This window comes from Camelus bactrianus, chromosome 9 (genome assembly GCF_048773025.1).
Source record: "Camelus bactrianus isolate YW-2024 breed Bactrian camel chromosome 9, ASM4877302v1, whole genome shotgun sequence".
Classification (NCBI taxonomy): Eukaryota; Metazoa; Chordata; class Mammalia; order Artiodactyla; family Camelidae; genus Camelus; species Camelus bactrianus.
Genome location: NC_133547.1, coordinates 60,959,556 through 60,986,067, shown reverse-complemented (window position 1 = coordinate 60,986,067; position 26,512 = coordinate 60,959,556). Strand labels below are relative to the sequence as shown.

General features: G+C 50.0%; 2 protein-coding genes across 7 annotated transcripts in view; both read left to right on the top strand.

The window, feature by feature from the left end:
- TANGO6 (transport and golgi organization 6 homolog) overlaps positions 1-3,652 on the top strand; it is a 154,046-nt gene extending 150,394 nt beyond the window's left edge. For both annotated transcript variants that reach the window (XM_010962538.3, XM_045522290.2), the window contains one exon: positions 1,428-3,652. In XM_010962538.3, coding sequence (XP_010960840.2) covers positions 1,428-1,604 — 177 coding nt within the window. In that variant the 3' untranslated portion in view covers positions 1,605-3,652. The remainder of the gene's footprint in view (positions 1-1,427) is intronic.
- HAS3 (hyaluronan synthase 3) lies at positions 2,138-26,456 on the top strand. Of its 5 annotated transcripts, none has more exons than XM_010962535.3 (4): positions 2,138-2,272; positions 18,867-19,502; positions 22,237-22,338; positions 23,141-26,456. In XM_010962535.3, exons 2-4 carry the CDS (start codon positions 18,867-18,869, stop codon positions 24,062-24,064), a joined length of 1,662 nt encoding a protein of 553 aa, XP_010960837.1. In that variant the 5' UTR covers positions 2,138-2,272; the 3' UTR covers positions 24,065-26,456. The 5 variants fall into 5 exon arrangements, with proteins under 5 accessions (XP_010960837.1, XP_010960838.1, XP_045378247.1 ...); XM_010962536.3 differs by lacking the exon at positions 2,138-2,272 and adding an exon at positions 3,987-4,104; XM_045522291.2 differs by lacking the exon at positions 2,138-2,272 and adding an exon at positions 4,123-15,185.
- The last annotated feature ends 56 nt before the right edge of the window (positions 26,457-26,512 follow it).

The following is a 26,512-nucleotide window of genomic DNA, read 5'->3' as shown; positions in this document are numbered from 1 at the left end:
TTGGGAGAGTGGGTAAATAAACTGTGTGACATTCATCCTATGCAGTCATTAAAAAATACATTTTCATATGTGCAAATTATCTCCAAATTACATTAAGTGTGGGAGGGATCATGGTACATAACAGTGTAGCATATAATTCTGCACTATAGGAAAGAGAGGGGAAAAGGCAAATACATATTTATGTTTGTAAACACCTAGAATATTTCTCACAATTAAGAGTGGCATCCTCTGAGAAAGGGAAGTAGGAGTCCGGGGTAGAAGAGAAACTTATTTTTTAAATATGTAACTTTTTGTACTATATTACCTTTTCAATGAAAATAAATAAGAACACAGGCACTGGGTGTTTAAAAACTGCCTCCATCCTTTTTTTAGTGGAGTAACTTTGAGAGGTTACTTAACCCTCTAATTTTTTGTTTCCTCATCTATAAAATGGGGCTAATAACTTTCCTTCCTTTATATGACTAGCATAAAAATTAGATAACATGTGGAAAATGCCTAGTACAGTACCTACCCCCCAAAATAGTCACTTTTGAAGCAAAGAGCCCTAAACCAGAAGTGACTTCACAAGTAGCTGCAGACAAGTCATGTGACCCCTGTGACCTGGAGTCTTCAGTCCCTCGTTACCAGATGATCCCTGAGGCCCCTTACTCTGAATTTCCCTGTTCTTTTGCTAGAGGAACTCATTTCTTACTAGAAGTTCTAGCTCCCCAGATGAAATTAGATGCTCCTGGGAGTAGGTGCTTTGGCACCTTCCCAATCCCATATCAGACCTAAGATCAGAGCATCAGATGTGAAAATCGGGTGTGACTGTATCTATGACATCTTCTCTTGTTTCCCATTGCGGAACTGGAATTGAAGAAAAAAAATTATAGCGGCTGAGGAAACGGCACCGAAGTGGAACTATGGTGGAAAATGTTTAAAGTAGTGGCAAGGAAAAGCTTGATTGCTGAAGAAATAGCCTCCTGGGTTTCATAAGATAGCTGCCTGTTCTGCGGGCATCACAGAGGGTGTCACAGAGGGTGTCGCAGAGGGCTTTGTGGGATCTGGAGGAGAGAGTGTTGGTAACCGTGCTCCAGGAGCAGCCAGGTCTGGGCAGTACTGACTGTCTGTGGTCCTGAGGCCTGTGCCATGCTTTGGGACTGAAGGAAGAGGTCTGCCATCCATACCTGGGTCTGGGGCTAAAGGGGAGCAGCAGCCCCAAGGCCAATGTAGTGAGGGGTCAGGGGTGCAGGAGAAACCCAAAGGGAAACCTGTCTCAGTACAGTTGCCCCCACTCCACGTCCATCCTGAGAGGGCCATGCGTTGCCTTCTTAAAGGAGCCTGTGGGTTTCCTCATAGAACTCCTCAGACAAGAGAAGGCAGTTAGGTTGCTCTGAGAAATGTTGGCACAGTAGACAGATGGTCATGACTCTGTCTCTCTTGTACAGGTGCTGAGGGATGTCCTCAAGGATCTCTACCACCTGCTGAAGCATGTGGTGCGTCTGGAGCCCGATGACGTGGCCAAGCTCCATGCCCAGCTAGCCCTGGAAGAGCTGGATGAGATAATGAGAAACTTTCTGTTCCCACCGCAGAAGTTGGAGAAAAAGATCACGGTCCTGCCATAGAGGAGGCCCCAAGGACATGGAGGAGGCAGAGGAACCAAGCAACCAGAGCAGTGCCCACGCCTTCCAGCAGGTGGCCCCACTGCCTCTTTGGTGCTGGTAATATGGCTGCCCCCGGAGGTGGCTTTATGTCTCTGGTCATGTGTGTCTTCAGGCTGACCTCCCTAAAGCATCTGTGTAGCCAGTCTGCATCCAGCCTGAAGTGGGTGCAATAAGAGAAAAATGAGTACAGACCCCATTAATCTGCACATTTTTCACTGTCCTGTAGCATTTAGAGAAGGATTTCTACCTGATGGAAGTATATTTTTACAACCGATGGAATTTGATTGACCATTCTCTTCTTGCAACTTGAGTAGAAGAGGCTGGCCACCCGTCTGTCATATATCTTGATATTCTTTCACAGTGAGGTTGTCCCTCTTGTGATGAGGAACAGCCAGGGCTAGTCATCCTTGGCCACTCAAGAGCCTGTCAGGGACGGAGATGCAGTTGGAGGTAGAGAGGGAAAGAAATCGTTATCAAAACATGCAAAAATGGAATAAAATTATCTTGGCTGTAAAGAATAACAGGTCTGAATCTGGTCCTCTGCCATTGAGATGGAAAGCTATGGCGCTGAGGAGGATTTGAGCTCCAGAAAAAAGGATCAAGCTGGTTGACTCATCCAGAGAAGAAGGGTAAGCACTGTGTTTGTCCTCCCTGGCCATTTTGTTTCACTCCCTCTGCTACTGTCTGCCCAGCGCTGCCTCGATTATAGGAGAAAAGAGCCACAAGCATCTCTGATGAGAGAGTTTGAATCCTGCCTTCGGTCCTCTGCTCCCATAGAAAGAGGAATGCTTAGACAGTGTGTTTGTGCTGAATGCCTGCTGGAAAGTGCGTCGCATATTGGTGACCTGATGCCAGGTTTTTTGAAGTCATTTCACATGTAGCACTCACTGTGGATGCCTTTTTATCTATTTATATATTTTGGCCACTGAATTTTGATTGCAGCTAAAAGAGGAGACAGAAAGGAGAAAATGACTGACTGCTTCAGACAAGCCCTCCCCGTCGTCAGCATCTTGGTGAGGCTAACCTGGACTCCTTAACCAGTCCTCAGCTCTGCAGGGCTGAATTTTGTCACAGTACTTTACCCCCACTCTCTGGTGACCAGGCCCACCGGAACCAAAACACAATTTCCCCAAACTCTCAGGTGACTGACGGATCTGTCTACAAGCAGGCCCACTTGCCGGTTAACAGCAGGCTGTTTTCCTCTGGCCAGATTACAGACACAGCCCTTAGCTTAGAACCTTTGTGGTGGGCATCCTGTTAAAGAGGCCAACTCACAGATAGTTGTGTCCCACAGGTTAGCCTAGTGAGCAGAGAATTAGAACAAAGGCAGTTAGGAATATTTCTATTCTGCTAAGGTACCTGGATTAACCTCCATTCTTCAAATCAAGGGTGTCTAGAAAAATCAGGATTGGGTTTTCAGATCAGAGGAGACTCTCTTTTGGACCAGCTGGATATACACTAGAAATTCTTGTTCCTTGGACTTCTTCTAACTAGACTGCATACAGCCCACTTAAGATAATCAGATTGGATCTATTAGAGAATTGGCTTAACTTACAACAGTATTTGCATTAAATGCTTTCCAGTTTTGAGAACATATCCTAGTTGATCAGCTTGATGAGACTGAGAAACTCTCTGGTCGAAAAACCTAGTCTAGAGATTGCCTCACCAAGCATCCTAGTCCTTTATCTCCTCTTAATAAATTGCCTCTTAATTTGGATTATTTGGCAAGTGGCTAAGTGTTCTTTATCGATTTTGATGGAATCAATTTCAGAGAGTAATTTTTTCTGACCTTGTTACCAAATTCAAGGGGAAGATACCTTACTGAACCCTTCTAAACACCAAATATGACAAAAATATTCAAAGTTTTCAAATTGTTAAACAATTCTTCCATGTTTAGATATATAGATATATCAATATCTATAGCTATATACCTCCATCCTTGGGAAAGAGCAATGAGAATTGAGAGCTTTAGGATAATAAAAACTCTCAAAACTCAAAAAAAAAAAAAAGGCACAGAACTCCAGGGGCCGATGGCAGGAGCAAGAATGACACTTCCAGGCCTGTGAGGTGTGTCTGATTCTGTGTAACAGTAACATCTTTGTGCTTGGCTTCCACCTCCACCTGCCTCTTCTCTCTCCAAGGCCCCCTTCTCCCTGCTGCCCCTTCCGGTCTCCTCCCTTCGCCTCGCCCTTCACCTCTCTCACAGAAGTTCTCCTGGACTGTCACCTTCAGTCCCCTCCGTTGCATAGCAGTCTGTCACCCACCCTCCTCTGTATCACTGACTTGATCTTTTACTTGGCCCCCTCCCCCCCTCCCTTCCCGATTTCTTCCTCCTCTTTCCAGGCCTGCTGTCCCTTCGTCTCCAGAGGATGGCACTGTGGCAAGATACACACAGGGAGCCCAAAGCTGTGGCTGCAGCCAAATCCCAGGCTCTCTGCCCAAGTGTTGACTGCTCTATCAGGTTAGACTTACTGGAGATTCTGGAGTTTCCCTCTCTGCTGTGTTGTCCTTCCTCCTTGGCGCACACTTGCCCTTCTACACATGCTCTGCAGTTTAATCAGAAATCTCTTACCTTTCACTTTGCACACAGACTTTCACCTCTCCACACACGTACTTTTTCCTATTTTCATAGTCTCCTTTGCCTCTCTTCTCTGTTCCTTTACTTTCCTGGGCCTCTGCCCACCCACCCACGCATAAGGGAGTCCCCTCCAGGGACCAGAGGGTAGGAAAATGAATCACAGACAATGACAACAATGTATTGAGCACCTACCATGTGCCCGATGCTGCACCAGGCACTGAGAAACACAGCTGTGAGCAGAACCCTTACCTTCAGGGGAAGCTTACATTGTAGTGGAAGGAGACTGACCAATAAATAAGATAAATAATAAAATAGGCAGAATGTCAAATGGTGATAAATGCTATAGAGAAAAATAAAGTTGGGAAGGAGGATGAGGAATGTATGGGGTGAGAACTGTCAGTTTGGATAAGTTGTCCAGAGAAGTCTGCACTGAGAAGTTGATATTTGAGTAAAGATTGGAAGGAGGTGAAGGATTGACCATGAAGATATTTGGGGGAGGAGCATTCCAGGAGTCGTGAGTAGGAAGTGCCAAGGCCTGGAGGTGAGGGAGGAAGGAGGGGTGGTGGCTGAGCGCAGGGAGGGCAGTGGGGGGAGGGGAGGGCCACGGAGGTGATATGCCCAATCACATGAGCAAGGAGGCCTGCCACAGACCTATTTCTACCTGAAACCCCTTCAGCTTATTTTTTGGAAAGTGCTTTGAGGCCAAGATGATAAAAACTATAAAATGGGAAGTACATGGAGCCCAAAGGAATTCACACCAATCACATTTTTTTCTGCACAATCAAATTGAAGCGGTGAGCCCCATCCCCTTTCCCTACCCCCGTCTCTGGCAGCAGCCCTTTACCCTCACTGGCCCCAGAAGAAAGAGGTAAGCTGCCCTGTTGGTCTGGCCTGTGTCCCCGCCCTGCTCCATCCCTTTGTCTCTGAGATTTTGAGTGAATGGAGCCTTGCCTGTCACCTGCCTGTGACTCGCCCATGATCACTGCAGTGGACGGGGAAGGCCAGGACATGTGAAAGTTGTTCAGTTGGTTGAGGGATGATTCATCTGACCTGGACAAAAGCAGATTGGCTTCTGCAGTCTTTCTGCACAGAAATCCAAAAGCTCAGCTGGAATTTCAGTGGCAAGGGAGGGAGTCAGAAACGGGAGCCAAGTTCCAGGGTGGGCTGTGGGAGGCAGCCACTCCGCCCTGACCGTGGTGGGGAGGGGGGTCTTCTTCCCCTGCCCCCTGGACAGCAGCAGGCATGACCTCTAAGGGCCCAGCCGTGTCCTCCAGCGAGCTCTGCAGGCACGGAGCTTCTGCAGTCACCCGCGGCAGCCTCCCTGCAGCGCCGCACCTCTTATGTCCTGCACTGCTCTGCCTGCTTGGGGGTTGGGGAGTTGTCTTAGGATGCCGGCTCCTGCACTTTTCCCTGCTGGCAGGGCTTGGAGCTGTGCTCCGCACGCCCGGGCTGGCAGGTGAGGAGGCAGCGCAGACCTGCACCATCAGCCCTGGAAGGGGCTGCGCCCATCTATTTGAAGGGTGTCTGTTGTCCCTCCTCACACTTCTTCAGGGCTCAGTAGCCTGAAGGGAGGGCTCACGTATTACCTGCCCCCACCCCGTGACACCACAGTCCATGGCGGGGGGCATGGAATAGCAGGATCACTTGCTCTGTGTTTCCTTTACTTTGGAAGGTCATTTTTTACCTACAAGCTTGGATGATTCTCATAACTACATCGTGGAACAGGGAAGTAACCTATTCCCCTTTGGTGGGATTTGGCCCGTCTCCAGAGGACTTGAGGCAGACTCTTTTGAACATCAGTTGAATCCTATGAAGTCTCTCCCCTCCGAAACAAGTATAGAAACAAAACTCTTTCACCTAGAGCACAGTTTGGGAAGCAAACTCAGGGGCTCATATTCACGCATGAGCCCCAGCATAAGGGACCCACGAAGCAGTCAAGCAGTCGATTGATCTCCGCTGACCCCTGCCGAGTGATGCCCATGCTGTCTGGCGCTCTGCCCTCAGAGTGCTGAGGAGGGGCAGAGCCCTCAGATGCAGACACCCTGGCTGCTTGTGTATGTGTGGGTGTGGTGTGCGCATGCGTGCTAATTACATATGTCATATAAATTATACATTTAAAGTATATGTAACATAGAAAGAATTCCCACAACCTCACCTCCACTCCAACCCCAAGGTTACCACCAACCAGCAGTTTGGTGTATATCCCTCCAGATCTTTCCTTTCACCCTTTTTCCAAATATATACTAACATACATTGCTGCTTTCAAAAACAAAAGTGGAATTATTACCATAAAGAATGTCCCATGCATTTGTTTCCTAGTCACATACCTTGGAGATACTGTCCTGCCAGTACTCACAGTCCCCTCTCCCCTGCAATGGTGGCATGTCTTCATTGCATAGGTGAGCCACAGCTGGTTGAGGCATTTGTCTCTTGATGGTCAGTTGAATTGTTTCTAATTTCCCATGATTCTCCGGTGATTGTCAAACATACATAACTCTTTGCAAATGGAAGTGTTTCTACTGGATGAGTCCTAAGGTCAGAATGCTGGTTCAAAAAGTTATAAACATTTTCGGCATTAACTGTCCACCAACACGTTTGTGCTGATCTCCACCCCTCCATCCATGGCCAACTTGCATTAATAGCCATGAAATGCAGGTTCAGTCTCCACAGCCAAGTGTTAACACCATTCTCTAGATAATTCAGGACCAGGGAACCTTCAGGGGATGGAGTTTTCTGTGTACGGAAACCACAGGCTTGGTAGGGGCACAGTAGTGCTCTTCGCAAGCATGCAACCAGCAGCCTTAGCCAGTTACAGGCACTCATCCTGGAGAGAAGTCCTGGGCCCTTGCACGTCTAGTCAGAAGCATTTCTACTAGGCTCTCAGCTCTAGTAGAGACTCTGTCCTGAGTGTTAGGGTGGGCCTTCTCATGGGGTTTGTGGTGTCCGCAGGATAATGACCACGGTTCCCAAACCAGACTCGGGACGTGGGGTCTGATGGCCCTCAGAGTCTTGGGTTCATCCTGTAAAGCCCAGGGTGAATGGTTGCTGTAGCTCTGCCTCCTTGTCCATCATCATCAGTTCACACTACAAAGAGCTTATTACGTTCTGTGCATCTGACATGTATTCATCCACTGACTCCTCTCACTGTGCCTGTGAGGTAAGTATTATCATTATCCCTGTTTTACATATGGGAAAACTGAGACACACAAAAGGCTAATTACTTGCTCCAGATTACATAGGAAGAAGTGGCTAAACCAGTATTTGGACCCAGGCAGTCTGGCTCCCAAGGCTGGGCCTTTAGCCACTGTGCTTTGCTGCTACCCAACAGACACAATATTTTCAAATGGTCAAATGGTTCACTGCTTGTTCAAATGGACTGGATGTCAAGTTAAACTTCTATCCTGATTCCCACCAAATAGTGCCCGTGTACATAAAAACCCAACCTCAAACACCAGAACTTGTTACATCTTGTGTTTGACCTTGTAGTTTGCCCAGCGGCTGGAAAAGAGATTTACTAAAGCTCCCCAGCCCGCCTGCTCCTGTATTTGACAGTTTTCATAAACTGCTCATTGAAAGCCTTGTTCTTCTTTCCTGGGGTGGCTGAGGTAGGAGACCTGAGGCTGCCTTCCTGGTGGCACAGGAGGCAGAGAGCCATGTTGTGTGTGTGCAACATAGAAAATGTAGCAGGTCTTCCCGTGAACTCCAATCTGAGCTCAGAAATACCCCTTTGAAGGTTTGCTGTTATTTTTTGTTTGCTCTACCCCTTCACCTCCTGAAAGCAGGGTTTCAGTTCTCAGATTTCGGTATCTCAAAATGATAACAATAGATCATTTTAAACTGTTATTTCTTGAGTATATACTTCTTGCATGTGTACACTGATAGCTCGATTCCATACCAGTCCTTGAGAGAAAAAAGTGAGACTGGAATTAATGACCCTCTTTTGCAGAAGGGAAAAAGAAGGTCTAGAGAGATGACTTCTTGCAAATGGGAAGAGAACGAGGGAAAGGGAGACATGCGTGCACTAGTGCAGAGGAACTTTGGACTTTATTCACTAGTTCTTACAGAAACCAGTTAGCCGGCACCTAACTCCATCGCAGAGGTGCCGGGGTGTGGCTGAGGGTGAGAGTTGTATCAGGAGAGGCAGTTTGAGGGCAGCTTTGGAGCTGCAGGAGCACCATCTCTGCTGAGGAACTAGGAAAAGCTACTGGGCCTTTAAGTGGTTTATTAAATGATGTAAGATTTAATCTTCACTGTCTGCCTGTAAGAGCTAAAGCCTGCTCTGAACAGGGCCTGGGTGGGGCTCTCCTGATGTATTACCGGAGTCATCACACCCATAAGTACAGAACAAAGCCATCTGCTCCACGCTCCCAGAGTCTCTAGAACCTGGACAGGCTCCCCCTGCCCTGCCCCCACCATACCTACACCCGTTTATTAGACCACACACCACTTTCCAAACTTCAAAACCTGTGGTGACCATACTCATCCTAGGGAAGGGCCAGCCTGAAATTAGGCTGTCTTTACTGAAAGAAGGATGGTGCTGATGCTTCAAAGAACTAGGCCTGGGGTGAGTCCCCCTCACACTTTCCAAAGACACTCTATCAGGATTGTTCAGAGACTGCAAAGAAGGCTCCAGCATCAGCCATGTGAATGTTTCTCTGCGGCCAAGGCCAGGACCATGTGAGAGGGAGGGTCATGGGGACTTCACGCCCCAAAATAGAGCAGCCCAGATCCACTACCCTACCCATTCTTTAGATAGGAGAAGCCCCCCATGTATAGTAGTCCCATCCCTTGTAAACAAATACCAGTTCAAGTTGTTTATGGTAGTTCCATCCTCCCTGGTTTTCCTCCAGTTCTCCTGGGAAAAAGCTGGAGGCACCTTTGCCAACTTTTAAGATTCTGTCAATCCAAGTCCAGGCAGATTCGGAGATCTGGGGACTGACCCTGCCCAGCTGGTCCTGTCCTCTGTGTTTTTCCTTGGCTCTCCCTACTTTCTACTTCAAATCAGCATCTTTTCTCTTGTTCCTTTTTGTCTTCTGGCTTCTGGTTGGTTCATTGTTAAGGTTTTAAGGTCAGTTAATTCAAACAGGTGTGGCAGGCAAGGTGCTCGAGGTAAAGGGAGAGACACTCGTGCTCTCTGGAGCTCACCTCTGGGACTGGCTGGCTCTCTTGCTGTCCTCCCGGTGCCAGAAGGGCACTTGCAAACCAGCTAAGGAGAATCCTCAGGATGTGTTCTCAGTGCTGGATGCACAATAGAATCTTCTACGGAATTAAAGTTAAAAATTCAAGCTCACCCCCAGTGATTATGACTGAATTGATCTGGGATAGGGTCCAGGTGTTAGTGTTTTTTAAAAAGCTACCCAGGTTTTAAAAGTCAAATGTGCAGCAGCCAGACATGAGAACCACTGCAGTATCTTATCTGGTAAGACAAGAAGGGCAGCGTGTGTGTGTGCGTGCGTGCACACGTGCGCTGGGCAGGTATCCTAACAAAAAAATCTGAGAGTAGGACGTACTTATGGGGGGGGGGTCTTTCCCCACGAGGTTGCTGATGGGAACTGCCCCGACCCTTGGCTATTCTCTAATTGCTTTATAGGGGATCCAGCTTTGGCCTTCTTCTGTGACAGTGACTAATGGTGTCTTTAATCAAGAAAAAGGGCATAAGCAGAAGTGCCAGCACATTTAAGAACTGTGGTTGATGTTATTGTAACAAGAGCTAAATGCATTTGGAACAAGGTTACCTTAAGCGATTTGTTCCCCTCCTGAGGATCCTGTGACTGGGACTGTAGACTGGGGTTGTGTTCCACTTGGGTCTGAGAAAGTGAGTGTGCACTTGTGTCATGAGCAAGTATGCGTGTGTCTGTTTTGTGTACAGTGTGTTGTGTGCATGTGTGGGTGTGGACGTGCCCAGAGGTAACTGCATGGGGGTAGGTTTGCAGCACCCACAGGAGACAGCCTCTCCCTAGGGCTTCCTCACGCAGGAGTGCAATGCTGTTGACATCATTGTTCTTGGAAGTACTTTTTTTGGGAGAAGCATTCAGGCACTCCTAGAGCCCACATTTAGTGTGCCTGCCTCTCTTCCTTAGGATCACTGTGACCCTGGATAAGGGGCTGAGTAGGGGCTGATACCAGCTGGGCTGTGCCAGGCAAACCATGTGACCTGGCTCATGGCTGTGTTGCCAGGAGGAAGGAGTCTTTATAATTCTCTCAAAGTCGCTGGATAGCAAGGACAGCTCTACATCCTCCCTGCTTCCCTGTAAAATTCTCTCAAAGGAATAGTGGGAGGGATTTAAATGAAGCAAATTATTGGTTTTGGCGACCACGAATCCTATATCCTGGCCTTCCCAATACTACTGCTTTCTTAGTAGACTGGGGTTGCCAAACCTTTTTCACATGAACCCATGTGTCATATGGACTGTATCCCACCCAACCGCAGCTTAGAAGGAAATTCTGTGGATTCACAATTTATATCATTTAAAAATACCTTTTCACTACAAAATTATTATACTTAGTAGTAGAAAATTTGGAGAATACAGAGAAAAAGGTAACGAGAAAAAATTTGTTTCACCACCCAAACCTGATCTTAATATCCAGATGAATTTCTCTCCTGCCTTTTAATTCATAGGATTTAAAAGAAAACAACATAAATGTAGTCATTCATACGTGACAATGTTTGTATCCTGCCTTTTTTACTTAACATTGTATTATACGCATATTTGCATATTCCCACATTCTCTTCACGAACATTATACTTAGTAGCTGCACAATATTCTACCAAGAAGGTAGATTATGGTTTAAAATTGTCTTCCGGATTTCTTTCTCCATTCACCTTGGGAGGGAGAGAAAGGAAAGATGACCAGGAAGAGCTCTTTCTGTTCAGGATTCCAAGAAAAGCATCTCTAGGTCTGACTTGACACTTGGTTATCGGTCCCCTGTGCCCTTCGAAACGTGACCTTCAAGCCAGCATAAAAGAACCTGGCCCCTTGGTAGGGGCTGGCTGCTCTATCTCCAGCAGAACAGAGGCCCCTTAATTTGAAATGAAAACGATTCTTCCACCCAAGGAGAGAGAGACTGGAGTTAAAATCTAACCACTCTAACTGCAGGACAGAAAAGTCCTTAAGCCTACTTCTTCAAACATAGCACCTAGAAATGGTACTGATTACAGAGTACTTGTCGGTAAGAGGGGAGAGTTATGAAAGGATAACTTTGTTTGGTAGTAGCTGCCTCACCGTAGTCAAGGCACACACTTTCCACTTTGAATTATGTATTAACTAGTATTGCAGGTGAAGCTGCCTTGAGGAGAAAGCCCTATTTAGTCAGCTGGGGGACATAACTTGTTATTCCTTGGAGGCCAATTTAAATTCACCTTCATTAGCTTCAAGAGGTTTTGACTGTGGTCACCCCAGAAGATGCTGATGGGATGAAGCCTGAAGGGACTAGGGGAGACCTGGTGGCTTGGCTGCCGTCCCCCATTCTGCTTTGCTTCGCTAGAGACTGCGGGCTAGATGCCAGGGTGGAGCACTGAAGTGTGAGGGCAGAGGGTGAGGGGGCAGCCTCTGGAGCTAGAACATCCCTCCTTTCCCCGCCTCTCACTGCCCAGTCAATCACTGGGAGACCAGCAGAGCAGAGCAGCACCTGGTTACTTGGTAGGGTTGTCCCACAGTTTCAAGCACAAGTGATGACAATAGAGCTCAAATGGCAGACTCCTATGGGTGTGAAGTTTTTGAGTATTTCATGGGTTTGGATTTGAAAATTAGTTGGGAGGTGAAATGTTTGTTTGTGGTACTGTTGGCTTCAGTTTTTTTCAAACACTCTGAAGCTTTGAGAATGGCCCCTTCAGTCCTTCAAGCTGACCCTCCAAGTCTCTTTCTCTTGATTATTCCTCCACCTCTACCCTCATTTGTGCCCAAAATAGTTGACACTGCCTGCTTTCAACTCTGCTTCCTGAAGTCAGCACCAACAATTCTCACCACTACCCTTTCCTGCCCCTTTGTTGTGGTTTATCTGCCTCCTAACAGGTCTCCTAACCCCACTCCTGAAGTACCACCGGCTCAGCCGTCCTCAAACAATACTTCCAATGTTTTACTCCCTTGCTCAGACATCTTCTGTAGGTCTCTGTCACCTACTGGATAAAATCTAAACTCCTTATTCAGTCATCTAAGGCCCTCCAGAATCAGTCCCTAGCATCCTCCTCCTCTGCAGATAGACTTTATCAGGCACTTTCTACATAGCAGGCACCGTTGCAAGTTCTTCAGTGTCAGTTTCTTGTTTCGTCCAGGCCTTTCTTTGCTCTCCTTCAAACACACCTCACCCATTCCTCTACCACCCCTTCTTGTTCCCAAGCTCTGCTTCCTGTCTAGAATGCTCTTGCCTCTACACAGTCAGCTCAAGTTCTCCAGGAAACTCTGCCCAGCCCATTCCAGCTCACAGAGATCTCTTTCCTGACATCTTTAAGCTCATCTAATTGGATTCTCTCATCAACATTTAATTATAAACTTCCTTGTACAGTTACTTAATTTTTCAAGTGTATTTGTCTTCAAAATGGATAACTATCTAGATGACAGCAGATCAGCCTGAGACTTCCTGGTGCCAAAGCACCCTTCTCTGCTCAGAGCAGGTCTTCAGTGTGTGTTCAATAAATGTTAAAATACCGCATGAATCTTCTACTACAGAGCCAAACAGGAGGCTCATCCTCTGGAAGCTATGTAAAAGCCATTCAGCAACCTCTGAATTCACGTTAAGTGACTGAGTATGGAATTAGTCCTATTTTTTAAATCCCCAGTGGTAAGCAGAGATAAACTTGAGCTTTATTGTATTAACCCCTGAAAGATTCTTCCAGCCACCGCCCCCTGAAGAGATAAATGCAAATAGAGCAGGGCAAACTGGGTGTTAATTACAGGCAAATCCTCCCTGGCATAGACTGGCCGCAAAGGTAAAGACTCTCCTGGCTGCCTGATAACACCAGGTCGCTGGCCCTGCAGATCAGAAAATGAGAATTTGCTCCCCAGGGGAAGCCATTTAGGGGGCCAAGCCAATTGATATGGGCAGAGTGTTTACTGTTCTTATGATGTTGCATCTGGACCTGCTGTTCATTTAGGAGGTTTTAATTGACTAGTGAGGTTGTGCTGTACCAGCCCACCACCTATAAAACTCCCTGGAGCCAACTAAGTGAGAGAGGCACTAACACTGTGGGACAAATTTGGAGACTTAGAAATTAACTAGGCATGAGATGATCCTGGAGCAGCCCCAGGAAACTTGTACCCAGAGAAATCATGTTACTGTGTTGCTGAGGGCAGACCGGATCTTTCCAAACTGGCTGCTCCATTCCTTAAGCTTAAACAGGTCACTTGCAAGCAGCCAGCTGGCTGGAGCTGACTCACAGACACATTTTGCCTGGCCTGTGGAGTGTTTTTTAACATTTGAGTTAGTATCCAACACTTAAAAACGAGGAGATTTCACATAAAAATCTGGATTTCTGTCTTCTTTTGACAACAGAGCTCCTGGCCACACTGGGCCCTCCCTCTCAAAGGGACATCTCCTTTTAACAGGGCATTTGCTCCCCGCCAGGCTGATGCACACGTTTTTTGTTGCCACCTAGCCCCGGCTTGTTTCCCCTGTTCTAAAAGTTTGCAGACTGCACATTTGGGTAGGAGGTAGGATCAGATAGCTCCTTCAGGCTCTACAATGACCCTGGATGAAGAGGTGGTAGCCTAGGGCTCTGGGAGTCCATAATGCAATTGAGACAAGGCATTTCTCACACACACTGATTTCTTCCTGTCACAGAGTGTCATCCTGGCGGGGTGGGCATGTAGAATCCAGAGCATCGTTAACAGATGCCATTCTCTGGTTGAAATTAACTGGAGCTAACCTTACTGAGCACTTTCAATCTCTCAATACTTATGATAATCCTGTCAAATAGATATTCAATCCCATTTCTGAGATGAAGACACTGAGGTTAGTGCCACACAGCTACTGGCAGAACTGACTCCAGAGCCCTCCTGAGAGCTTCTCTTTCCACCTGTGCATTGTTAGCTCTTATTAGGGCCCACCAGAAGTTCAGAACACATTCCCACTGTGAATTCAATACTAATTTTAAAAATCACACAAAAAGGAATGTTTAAATCTTGTAGCATATTAGTGATGATTTTTGCAAACAAAAGTGTGAAATGATTTGATTTCTGTAATGCAAGGTGGGGGTGGATGGAGTAGGTGGGCCAGAGGTCTGCTCGCCTTAGGGAAGGAGGGGTGAGCTCTGTGGCCAGAGTGAGCGAGCGTGGGCAGGCAAGTCCCTGAGCCCCTAAGACTTCTGAGAGGAGCAGCTTGCAGACTGCAGTTCAGGTTCCTATAACTTTATTGCTGCTTGGGAAGAAGTGATGGAAATTGTCTCAGGTGTATCTAGAGGCCATGTAAATTCATTTTTTACTAGTCTTCAATTATAATACCTCCAAGTTTTCCCAAGATTTAGAAATCAAGTGTGTTCAGCTGGTTCTAACCTTCCTCTCCTAACAACTGCCCACCTCTACACCCGACCCCACCCCACTTCACCTCACCTCACCCAAGTCTAGAACCAGCTTTTAGGAACTTGGAAACCCCTGGTGATAAAGGCAGTGGGAACCTAGGAGGTCATGGTTGTCGGAAATACAGGTGTAAAAAAGGGGAGGAGGAATTGGTTTTGGCTTTAAGACACCGGAACTTCCAAGGTTCTTGCAAAACCATTTGCAGCTTTTGCAAACAGCCTTAAAGTCATCAGCGCCCCACTGTGGAATTCAAGACTAAGCTTGTCACAGTTGTTAACAACTTCTTTGACCAGTATTTTTATATTTAACAAGTGTTCTCTTCTGCGCCTTTTTTTTTTTTTTTTTTTTGGCCGGCAGGAAGGTTCTGCTGTCTGGGTTTTAGGGAGTACCCTCTAGAGCGCACAGCCCCTTCGCGTGTCCAGTCGGGGTGTTTCTACTCGCTTGCTTTGCAGGGTGAGTTAGTTTCGTGGCTTAGAACGGGGTGGTGGGGGCGCGGGAGAAGAGAGAGCCGAGAGTAACAATTTTGGAAGCCCCAGTGGGTTTTATTGGAAGTTAACTACAATTCGGGTTCTAGGTTGAGCACAATGACCGCCACCCCCTGGGCAGTTAGCCCCGGGACTAGCGCGAAGGAGCTCGGCTTTTGACTCTGTTGGGGAACCCAGTTTCCGAGGGTGCCGAGATTATGAGTCTTTGCGACCTGGAGGAGCCGCGTCCACTCGGGGCCCGGCGTCCCACCGTGCGCCGGCCGCATGGAGGTACCTAGGGTCGAACCGGGAAGGGGGTGCTCCCTCGCGGCTCTCGGGGGAGCCCTCCCACTCTTAACTTTACCGGCCCGAGGGCCGGAGGAGGGCGCTTCTCCCCGCGGGGACGCGCTCGGTACTTAAAGGCGGCTCGGCGGGGCCCGCGCTCGTCAGTCGGAGCGCGAGGCGGCGACGGTGCACGGTGGAGCGAGGTGCGGCGGCGGAGCGAGGTGCGGCGGCGGCGAGGAGCGGGAGGAGGGGTATGGAGCCGCCGCGGGCCTGCTGAGCACTGGAGCGCGGGTAGCCGGCGGCACGGTGAGCGCGGGCCCGGCCGGCCGGCCAGTCGCCTCCGAGGGGCGGGCCGCGCGCTGGACCTGGTCGCGCAAGGTTCCAGGGGCGCCTCTTGCTGAGCCTAGCGGACTCCCGCCGGCTCCCCGGCCGTGCGGACGCCGCGTCCAGCGCTGGGAGGTGGGCTAAGGGCTGCGGCATCTCCAGGCTTCCCGGCGGCGGTTCCTGCAGCCCTTTCCCACTGACCCCTCCTTCCTTTCTTCCTCCATCCTCTCCTTCTCCAGCCTCTCCTCCCTTCCTCCCTTGCGGTTCCTGTTTTGTGGATGGATTAGGAGGCGGACGACGGTGAGGGGCATGAGGCTAGCTAGAGTCTCTTCCAGTCCCAGGCCGGCCCTGGGGTTCGCACCTGTCCAGGCACCAAGCTGCTCGGCGCCCGGGTTCCTGCGGGTCAGCCGGGCTACGGCCGCATGTAACCGCGGCCTGGGCTCCCCTTCCCTTGCCGGCTCAGAAGGGACGGGGAGGGCGGCTGGGCGCAAAGGAAAGAGCCCCCGCCCCGCTCGCAAGTTTCCATCCCGCCGCGTGTGGGCCCCGCAGCATGGCACACCTGTCAGCAGGAGAGCCTGCAGACTGGGCAGCCCTGCAAAGTTTCGGGGGTAGATTGGCGGCGTGCGTCCTTGGCTGGGGGTTTTCTCTTTCCCTGGTGTCTGGCAGCGGGAGGAAGTCTTAAGGAGCGCCCCCAACCTCTTGCCCTTGAAGCCGGGTGCGCATTAGCCTACAGGGTCCGAGCTCGTGGAATCCCTTTTGAGCGAAGGGGGTAAGGGCAAGAGGTTCTCCGCCGCCGGCTTGGGGGTGACACAGCCCCCTGTCTGGGCCGGGCCACCTCATGCAGAACCTGAAGCAGCGCCTGATTGCACGTGGGGTCTCCAGCTGCGGGGTAGGGGAGCCGGGGTAATATTTCCAATTCCTGAGCGGGGGAGAAAGGTTTCCCGCCCGGGAAAGGAAGGGGCCGGCGATACCGGAGATGCCGCCTTTGTCTGCAGGCGCACTTTGCCAAGGTAGCGGGGGCCCCCGAGGAGATGAGCGGGGCCTGGTCCGACTGATTTCTTAGGGTTTCCGTTCCTTGGCGGCTGGGTCGTGGGAAACCGGCACGTGGGTGTGGCCGGCACCGCCTTCGCCAGAAGGGAAGCCTGTGGAGGGGGTGAGGTGAGAAGCGTGGCCAGCGCCTTCCCGGCTGCATTAACCTGGTGGGCACCGCCTCCGGCACTGCACCGAGGCGGGGCGCCAGCGCCCCGCGGTTTGCTGGGTTGGTCTCGGCGCCCCCTGCCCTTTGCCAAAGCGCAGGCGGGCAGTGGTGCTGGCAGCGCCCCCAGGGCATGTAAGCTCAAGAAGGGGACTGGGGTGCTCCTGGGCCGTGGATGCAGGGCCTGGGGGCCCCTGGGGCACAGGCGCGTGCGAGATGTGGGGGAGGGAGGGCAGAGAGTCAGGCAGAGGAAGCACGCGGTAGGCTCCCCGGGATGGCGGGGCAGAGCGCCCGGAGGCCGCGCTTCCCGGAGAGGCAAGGCTGCCAACAGCACTTTCCGGACCGAAGCTGCTGGAATGCTGCTGGGGCCTGAGTCGCGGACTGATTTGGACAGTGATTGCGTGTTCCTCATCCCTCCTATGTGAGACGTGGTGGGGGGAACAGGCTTCTGGCAAGAAGTGTGTTTGTGTTGAGGTAGGCGTCAGGAGTCGGTTTCAAGTGAGACCTAGACTTGGAGCAGGCTCGGAAGTGACACCTCATTATCTGTAGAAGGTGGGTGGCACCTATCAGGATAGGTGATCTGGCACCAGATCAGGCAGGTAGCAAGGAGAAGGCCTCAGAATGGAAGGCAGGGAGCTGTCCTCTTCAGCCTTCCCCCATCCCCCAGCAGCCTTACCACTTGGGTAGTCCTTCAGGGCTACTAATCAGTAAAAAGGACCTACCTGAGACCTGTGGAGCAAGAAACCACTGGGCTCCCTCATGCGGAGGTGATGGGGGGCGGTGGATATTAAGTCTCAGAACTCTGGCAAGGTCAAGCAGATAGGAGATAGTAAAGCTGCTTCTCAAGCACAAGTCTTCTGGTGCTGTGGTTGGATCTTTTCATTAAAACACAGCTGTTTCCAACTGGGCAGATGCTAGAAGCCCTGACTTAGTTGCAAACAAAATCTGGCAGCATTTCCAGGAGTGGCGGGGCAGGGAGACGTGCACAGACATTCCATGCAGGCACTAGGACCAAGTGGATGGGGCTTCCCAGGTAGCCATACCTCCCTGGCTCCTGCAGTGGTGGCTGCAGTTCCCTCTGGCCCCAGAGCTGGGCTTCCAGGAGGGCTGTCCACACCCCAGTTCTCATTTCCTCGTCTTTCCCTTGTCTGCTTTTTCTGGTTGGTTTCCCTTTCTTTCCTGCCTTTCAAGTAAATGAGAAAAAGGTGAGAAAGCAGAGAACACAGGGAAACTTTCTCTAATTGATTGAGCTGTTTCTAGAAAGGGAAGCTGTTCCCTTCTTTTTCCCCCCAGTACCCATAATGTTTCCTGCTGTTTCTCATCTTTTCCTTCCCCACTTTCTTCATGGGCCTTATTGGTGGCTGTGCAATGCCCTAGTGGGCACAGGGCAGATAGAAGCTGCCTACCTGCCCCTCCTCCTCCCTCTTCCAGGCCCCTCAGGTGCTCAGGGCTGCCTCTGGCTTCAGGCTCACTCCTATTGAAGCTTGCCTATGAGAGCTCTGGGTCAGGCAGATCCCGGTTTTGCCATCCACCAGTTGGGTATCACATGGCTCTCTCTGGCTTTGGTTTGTCTAACAATAAGTACTACTTTAAGTGCTTTACATATGTAACCTGTCAATTCTCAAAGATGCTGGGAGGTTAGTGCTGCAATCCACATTTTACAGAAGAATAAACTAAGGGTAGGACATAGTAAGTGGCAGAGCTGGGATTTGAACCCCAGTAGTCTGGCTTCTGAGTCTGCAGTTTTGGTCATGCTCAATAAATGGTAATTGTTTTTATTAATGGGTCATCTCCCCAGCCAGGCCCAGAGAAAAATAAGCCCACTGGCCCCTGCCTGACCCCATGTCTCCTGCCTTCTCCCACCAGATGCCGGTGCAGCTGACAACAGCCCTGCGTGTGGTGGGCACCAGCCTGTTTGCCCTGGCAGTGCTGGGTGGCATCCTGGCAGCTTATGTGACAGGCTACCAGTTCATCCACACAGAAAAGCACTACCTGTCCTTTGGGCTGTACGGTGCCATCCTGGGCCTGCATCTGCTCATCCAGAGCCTGTTTGCCTTCCTGGAGCACCGGCGCATGCGGCGGGCAGGCCGGCCATTGAAGCTGCCCTCACCGATGCGGCGCTCGGTGGCACTCTGTATTGCTGCATACCAGGAGGACCCCGACTACTTGCGCAAGTGCCTGCGCTCAGCCCAGCGCATCGCCTTCCGCGACCTCAAGGTGGTCATGGTGGTGGACGGCAATCGCCAGGAGGATGCTTACATGCTGGACATCTTCCACGAGGTGCTCGGTGGCACCGAGCAAGCCGGCTTCTTTGTGTGGCGCAGTAACTTCCATGAGGCGGGTGAGGGCGAGACGGAGGCAAGCCTGCAGGAGGGCATGGACCGTGTGCGGGATGTGGTGCGGGCCAGCACCTTCTCGTGCATCATGCAGAAGTGGGGAGGCAAGCGAGAGGTCATGTACACGGCCTTCAAGGCCCTTGGTGATTCGGTGGACTACATCCAGGTAAGTGTGCCTCCCTAGGGGTATGTGGACGTGCGACGTGGCCAGCCAGCCAGGTGTACTCCCCTCAGGAATTTCTGGTCCAGTCTAGTCTCCTGTGTTAGGCACATTCCTCCTCTGCACTTAAGAAGGCAGTAAGGCATAATGGTTCTTAACAGCAGTTTGTGGTCAGAAAAGCCTGGGAGGGCGTTCTGGTTCTGCTGTTACTTAGCCCTGTGATTTTGCGCAGGTCTTTGGATTGGGAATCCCAACAATAATAAGCATGTATATGGCATTTTCTTCATACCAGACACTGTTGTAGGCACTTCATACCTTTTAGTTCTTTTAATCCTCATAATACTCCTAGGGGATGAGTACTGTTATTTCCACTTATAGAAGCTGTGCTTGAAGCACAGAGACTCAGTCACTTGCCTAATGTCACACAGCAGTAAGGTGCAGAGCCAGGATTTGAGCCCAGGCAGCCAGTCCTTGTCTACTGTGCAATACTGCCTCACCACTGGCAACATGGGGATGAGTCTTCATGAGGAAATGTGAGGAAGAGCAAAAGAAATCATGCATAGAGCACTCAAATGCTGTTTCATTTAGGGATGAAAAAGTCCTCCTCTTCCCAGTGCCAGGTTGTCTGGGAGGTGGAGGGACACAGGTGAAAATCAACCACCAGTTCGATTCTGCAGCTGTCTTGGCAGGGCCAGGACCCTGAACAGACCCTGCCTGGCTTCCAGTCAAAGGGGGCACTGACACCAGGCTGGAAATTTTACTATGTTGACAAGGTTAACATTGCTCCAGTTTTCAAGTAACAAAACCTGGAGAGGACTGATGAAAGCTCACGCATTTCAGTATCAAGTAGAAACTGACACCCAGGACCCTAGATTGCTGGTCCAGAACCCACTCTCCACTCTGTTCCTGCCCTCCTCCACACATGACCACCGCTTGAATGAATAGCGACTGCCACGGTAACCCACCTACGTACCAACACAGTTTTGCTGACAGCATGTTGAGTACTCCAATATTTAAATTTTCTATACTGTATCACCTAAAATTAGCTTGCCACAGATTTTTTTGTTTTTGGCTGTTTGGAAAGTTGAATCCTTGCATGAGAGTTGGTACATTTGTCTTTTTCTGTCTTCCTACGCTCAAGGCCCTCCTCAGCCTTGGCGGGAGGGGTGTGAGGCAGCTCTTGATTCTGCAATTCAGCTAGGGTCAGGGGACCTTTGAAACTTTCCTGGGGACTCAGAAAGCTTAGAAAAAGCCATTGAGCCCTGGCACATGCTCTAGTCATAGTGACTTCATCATCTACTCCCTTGAAGCATAAAATCCTCAAAAACTTGCTTTCTCACACAGCTTCCTGTCCTGAGTGTTCTGTGGATCACACACCTGAGCCAGCCCTTCGCTCTGGCCCTGGGGCAGCCCTGCTGATGGTGTCTTTCCCTCTCTGGGAGATAACCCTACTCCAGCCAGTGGGGAAACCCAGGCAGCCAAGAGCTTTAACTTCCCTAACCTTGCTCAGCTAGAAGCTAGACTTCCCTGGAGTGAAGGAAGCTGAGCAGCATGAAGACACAGCGTGTCAGGGCAGGAAGTAGTCGTGAGACCAGCAGCACTGGGAAGCTTGGCCTGTGAGCTGAGGTGGCTCTGGGACCTTCCCAGTCTGGGCCTGTATTGTAACGTGTCAGGAGGGAGCAGCTGTGATGGCTCTGCCTGATTCCTCCTCTGCTTTCTGCTGCTTGGCTGTGGCCACCGAGTCTTCCAACGTGGAGAGACAGGTTGGGTTGGAGTGCAGAGGACGGCTCCCTTCCTGTAGGCTAATGGACTCTCAGCAACTTTAGTAAAAGGATTTTTAGGCTTTTGCAGAACAGGGTGTGGGCTCCTCTGTGGATACTGTTCTTGGCTCTCTCAGGGGTCAGGAACCTGGCTCCCCTACCCAATGGTTATCTGGGCTCTTTGTGCCATCTCAGTAATTTTCTAGAAAACAGACAAGGAGTCAGCCACCAGGGTGTTTGTAGCCCAGGTTCAACTAATAATAGTAACAGGCTACCTGTTAGAATCCAACTGTGAGCCTCCCTAGGAAAGACGGGCAGGATTTGATCCAGGTTCTAACTGGAGGCAACTGCTGCCAGCTTCCATGCCCATCCAGACAAGCCAGGTGAGAATAGGCCTTGGCCATACTGTGCCCTGGCCTGAGACTTGGCCAAGGGAGCACAGAAGGCCTGGCAGCCACATGAGAGGGCCTGTGACTGGGTTAGATACACACTCCACTTAGGCTGCGGGTTGTCTAAGAGGCCAGAGGCTGAAACAGGGAAGACCCTGGTCTTAATAATCCTATGAGAGAGCTTTGGGCAGCAGCCTCTGGCAAGAGCATTTCTTGGCCTTCTGAGAAATGTCTGCTGGCCGTGGTCTAGCCACTATGCCTGCCAATTGATTTCAAAGACTTTTCTTTCTTCACCAAGACCCCAGAGAAGTATTTTAAGACCAACTCTGAGGATCCCAGTGCTAATCACTTCTCCCTTTCCAGGCCCAGCACTGACAGTCTCCTGGGATTCTCTCAGCCTAGTGGCTGTCAAGCCTGGTATCTGAACTCTCCTTTATCTTACTTTCCTTTACCATGCATCTCACTCCTTCTATTTGGCAGAGATCCCTTTCCTAGTAGCTTGAAGTGAATCACGTGCAAGGGGGTTATGTGCCAGTGAGCGGCCGTGTGTGTGTGTCCCTGTAATGGACTAACAGTGCATTCCCTCTGCAGGTGTGTGACTCTGACACTGTGCTGGATCCAGCCTGCACTATCGAGATGCTTCGAGTCCTGGAGGAGGACCCCCAAGTAGGGGGTGTCGGGGGAGATGTCCAAGTAAGAAGTAATTCCTGGGGTTGGGGTCTGGATTCTTTCTGCTTCCAAATCCAATTGGATATGCTGGGGAAATGGGCATCTTGACTTCGTAGAATTTTGGAGGCAAGTTTTTTCCTTTGACAGTTTTCACTGGTATCAAAGGGCTCACTTGCTACCCAACTGCCTTCCTGTTCTTTTTCAACCCCAGGGGTGGGGAGATACCACTTAATAGGTATGTAGGAGCCTATGCTGCTGGGAGGGGCACAGTATTCTGAGGCCATCGATCCTGGAAGGTGCTTCATTTTTGGCTGGTGATGCAGCAAGTACCCCCAAAGTTAGACCCTGAGAAACCCTTGCTCTTAGGGAAGTTGCACTGAAGAGCTCTGGGCAGTATGGTAAGATTCAGGGGCCAGATGTTCTTCCAGAGGGTACTGCTGGCAACATAGCACGTCTTCCCAAGAAGCTTTCCAACTGCAGGAAGGGGCAGGATGGCTGGCTGGGGTGTTGCTTTGCATCTTTCTTAAGCTCTTCTCCAGGCACAGCCACAGGCTGCCTCCTGAGACTGAAGGTGGCTTTGACTGTTAGAGCCACTTCATTGGGACAGTCAGTATAGATGACACAGTGGAGAGGTGGAACTGGTGCTGGGGAGAGTGACTGGCTGTGGTTGGCTCCTCTGAGCTTCTGGTTTCCCAGCACTCATGGCCAGGAATTTGAACAGGATTTGGGCCACAGAGCTCAGGAGGGTAGGGAGGCCTCCTGGTCTCTGCCTCCTGGGGCTCATGTTCTCAGGTAAGGAGGCCCAGCATCTCTGGTTCCCTTGCAGATCCTCAACAAGTACGATTCATGGATCTCCTTCCTGAGCAGCGTGAGGTACTGGATGGCCTTCAATGTGGAGCGCGCCTGCCAGTCCTATTTTGGCTGCGTGCAGTGTATTAGTGGGCCCTTGGGCATGTACCGCAATAGCCTCCTTCAGCGATTCTTGGAGGACTGGTACCATCAGAAGTTCCTGGGCAGCAAGTGCAGCTTTGGGGACGACCGGCACCTCACCAACCGAGTCCTGAGTCTCGGCTACAGGACTAAGTATACAGCACGCTCTAAATGCCTCACAGAGACCCCCACCAAGTACCTTCGGTGGCTCAACCAGCAGACCCGCTGGAGCAAGTCTTACTTCCGGGAGTGGCTCTACAACTCTCTGTGGTTCCACAAGCACCACCTCTGGATGACCTATGAATCAGTGGTCACAGGTTTCTTCCCTTTCTTCCTTATTGCCACGGTCATACAGCTTTTCTACCGGGGCCGCATCTGGAACATTCTCCTCTTCCTACTGACGGTGCAGCTGGTGGGCATTATCAAGGCTACCTATGCCTGCTTCCTTCGGGGCAACGCAGAGATGATCTTCATGTCCCTTTACTCCCTTCTCTATATGTCCAGCCTTCTGCCAGCCAAGATCTTTGCCATTGCTACCATCAACAAGTCTGGCTGGGGCACCTCTGGCCGAAAAACCATTGTGGTGAACTTCATTGGCCTCATCCCTGTGTCCATCTGGGTGGCCGTCCTTCTTGGGGGGCTGGCCTACACAGCTTACTGCCAGGATCTGTTCAGTGAGACAGAGCTAGCTTTCCTTGTCTCTGGGGCCATCCTGTATGGCTGCTACTGGGTGGCCCTCCTCATGTTGTATCTGGCCATTATTGCTCGGCGGTGCGGGAAGAAGCCAGAACAGTATAGCTTACCTTTTGCTGAGGTGTGACCCAGCCCCCAAGCAGAGCGGGAAAAGTGCAATGGGTAAGGGAGGGAAGGGGAATGGAAAAGACAGGGTGGGAGGGAGGAGGGAGTGCTGTTTTAGTTTCTTAATGGTCCAAAGGACAAATCTGAAGTGCAAAGAACAGTGACTGTAGTACAACCTGGGACAGTTTAGAGAAGGCAAGTCCAGCTCTGGGGCAGAGGAGGTGTCTACGTTTTCCGGCTGCCTGACTGCTTGCCTGTGCACACACAGTGGCCTCTGGGAAGGATTCTACTTCCTCCCACGGAATCCAGAGGGAACTCAGAAGTGTGCTAAAACAAACAGTAAGTTCCATTCAGTGGCAACTTCTGATAGGTAATTGAGCAACGACAGCCTGTGGGAAGGGGTTCCCTTAGTCCACCTGAACACAACCAGAGGCGGTGGGAAAATTTCTGAGATTTGGCCCAGCTAAGTAATGTGTCCCCCTCCTCAATCTAGTTATCAATGCAATAAGATTGTGCCTGAAATACAACGCCCAGAAGCCTGGTCTCTGGGCATCAGAAAACAGGGTCCAGGAATGGTGCTTTATTACGTGATGTACCCCATTCCACATCTCAACATCCCAAGGATGAGCCAAACTTGCAGGAGGTTAGCACTGAACTGCTTTTAAGTGTGTATTTGTGTGTGTATATATATATGTCAAAAAGGAAAGTCTGCCAGGAGGAACAAACATTGGTGGTGGTGCTAAAGGCCATGCGCTATACACTGAAGGCCTTGGGCTGAATGCACTCTACCTGGAAATTGCCTAGACACCTAGATTAGCTTGTCTGTGATCTCTTGGGGGGAGGTCAAATGGTCATCTACCAGGAAGATTAAACCCCAGTATGCTCAGAAAGGAAGTGATGGCTTAGGTATTTCAACCTGTATACTTGAGAACTCCTCTCTCAATCAGCTCTGTGTCTTGGACAGACTTCACCTCAAACTGATAGTCACCTCTTCCACCCTCCCCCTCATGGGTACGACTGAGGTGGCGACTGAGACCAAGCCGGGACTCTCATAGGATCCCCTGCAACAGGCAAGCCTGCCCGCAGCACATGGGATAAAAACTATTAAAAGCCTCTGACCAAACTGGCTACAGTCCTGGAACTGCTCGGACAGATTTCTTGGCAGCCGAGTAGCATGTGACTTCTGGGCTACAGTTCTTGACAATCACCTTTAATGGAAAGCTTTCCAATGTTCCCTAAGTGAACCCTCACATCCAAGCTGGTCATCGTTGAGACTGTCCATTCTCTTCAATGGCTTCTGCAGGGAATTCTTACAGGCAAGTTGTGGATAGTCACTACTGCATTTACTTGTTTCTGCCCAAAAACTAGCCTAGGAGATGGAATTGTTTTCTAAATCATTAAGGTTCTTGCTTTCAATCTCCTGAGGCTATTTGATTTCCCTCTTTTTCTTTGGGTGGGATGAAAGGGGGGTGAGGGAAGGCCATTTTCTACAGATTTGCAATCCGTACGTAGACTGTCCTGAGGTCTTAGGTTTGAAACCTGGGATAGTGACTAAGCCTTTGACTTAGGGGTTGCTTGCTCATGTGTGCTTGCTCTCTCCAAACATCCATCCTCCGAGGGGCTGGCTGACCCCTCAGAACCAGCACTAAGGTGGAGAGTCGTTGAGGGGGAAAGCCCCTAGTGTGCCCAGGTGCCTACAAAGGAACAAAGTGTGCTCTGAGCCACAGATGGGCAAACCCTGGTGCTTTCCTTCATCTCCCACGAACTCAAGGGTTTTCCAGGTGCAGCTAACATTGCTACATCGCACAGACCTCGCATTTCTGTTAAGACTGCTGGTTGACGTGCGGCCCGATCCAAGAAGCCTGGGAAGAGGCAGCAGGCATTTGCTAAAGGCAGTGTTTCCAGGCTCTTCCATGTCTCTGCTGGCCAAGAAGTAAACTATTTTGAGCACTACAATGGAGGAAATCCGGTCAGCGAACTGCAAAGGTCAGACTTCACTAAGGGCTTGTTTTTCTTCAGCTTTTACTTGAACATTAATGTAGGAGGGACTCCCAGATACAGAACTCTAGGCTGTCCTACCATCAGTTCTGCGGTTAACAACTTTCCCCAGATCAAAAGTAGGCAGGTACAAATAGTGGGCTCACAACATTTGACCTCTACTGGTTTTTCTAAGTTATTTTGTACATTTTTCAGCAGCGAAACCAAACTGGGTCTTCAGCTTTATTCCCGTTTCTTGGAAGGGGAAGAGCCTTTATACAATTGGACATGTTTTGGTTTTTCCTGAGAATTTTAACCCTCTTTTGTATTATTTCTACAGTAATTTGTAAGCATATTTATTTTTACTTTTTTTTAAACCTTCTTGGGTCAGATTTTTTATACTGCACTTACATGTCAAAATAAAGATTCTCACATAATGCTGGTATCTCTGAGCTACTTCCTCCCTCTTTGTACTTAATGAAAACTAGCTCTT

Bases quoted from the DNA above. Each gene is read 5' to 3' on its own strand.
- HAS3 (XM_010962535.3), top strand. From the start codon at position 18,867: ATGCCGGTGCAGCTGACAACAGCCCTGCGTGTGGTGGGCACCAGCCTG. The intron at 19,503-22,236 runs GTAAGTGTGCCT...TTCCCTCTGCAG, and splicing joins ATTCGGTGGACTACATCCAG to GTGTGTGACTCTGACACTGT. The intron at 22,339-23,140 runs GTAAGAAGTAAT...GTTCCCTTGCAG, and splicing joins GTGTCGGGGGAGATGTCCAA to ATCCTCAACAAGTACGATTC.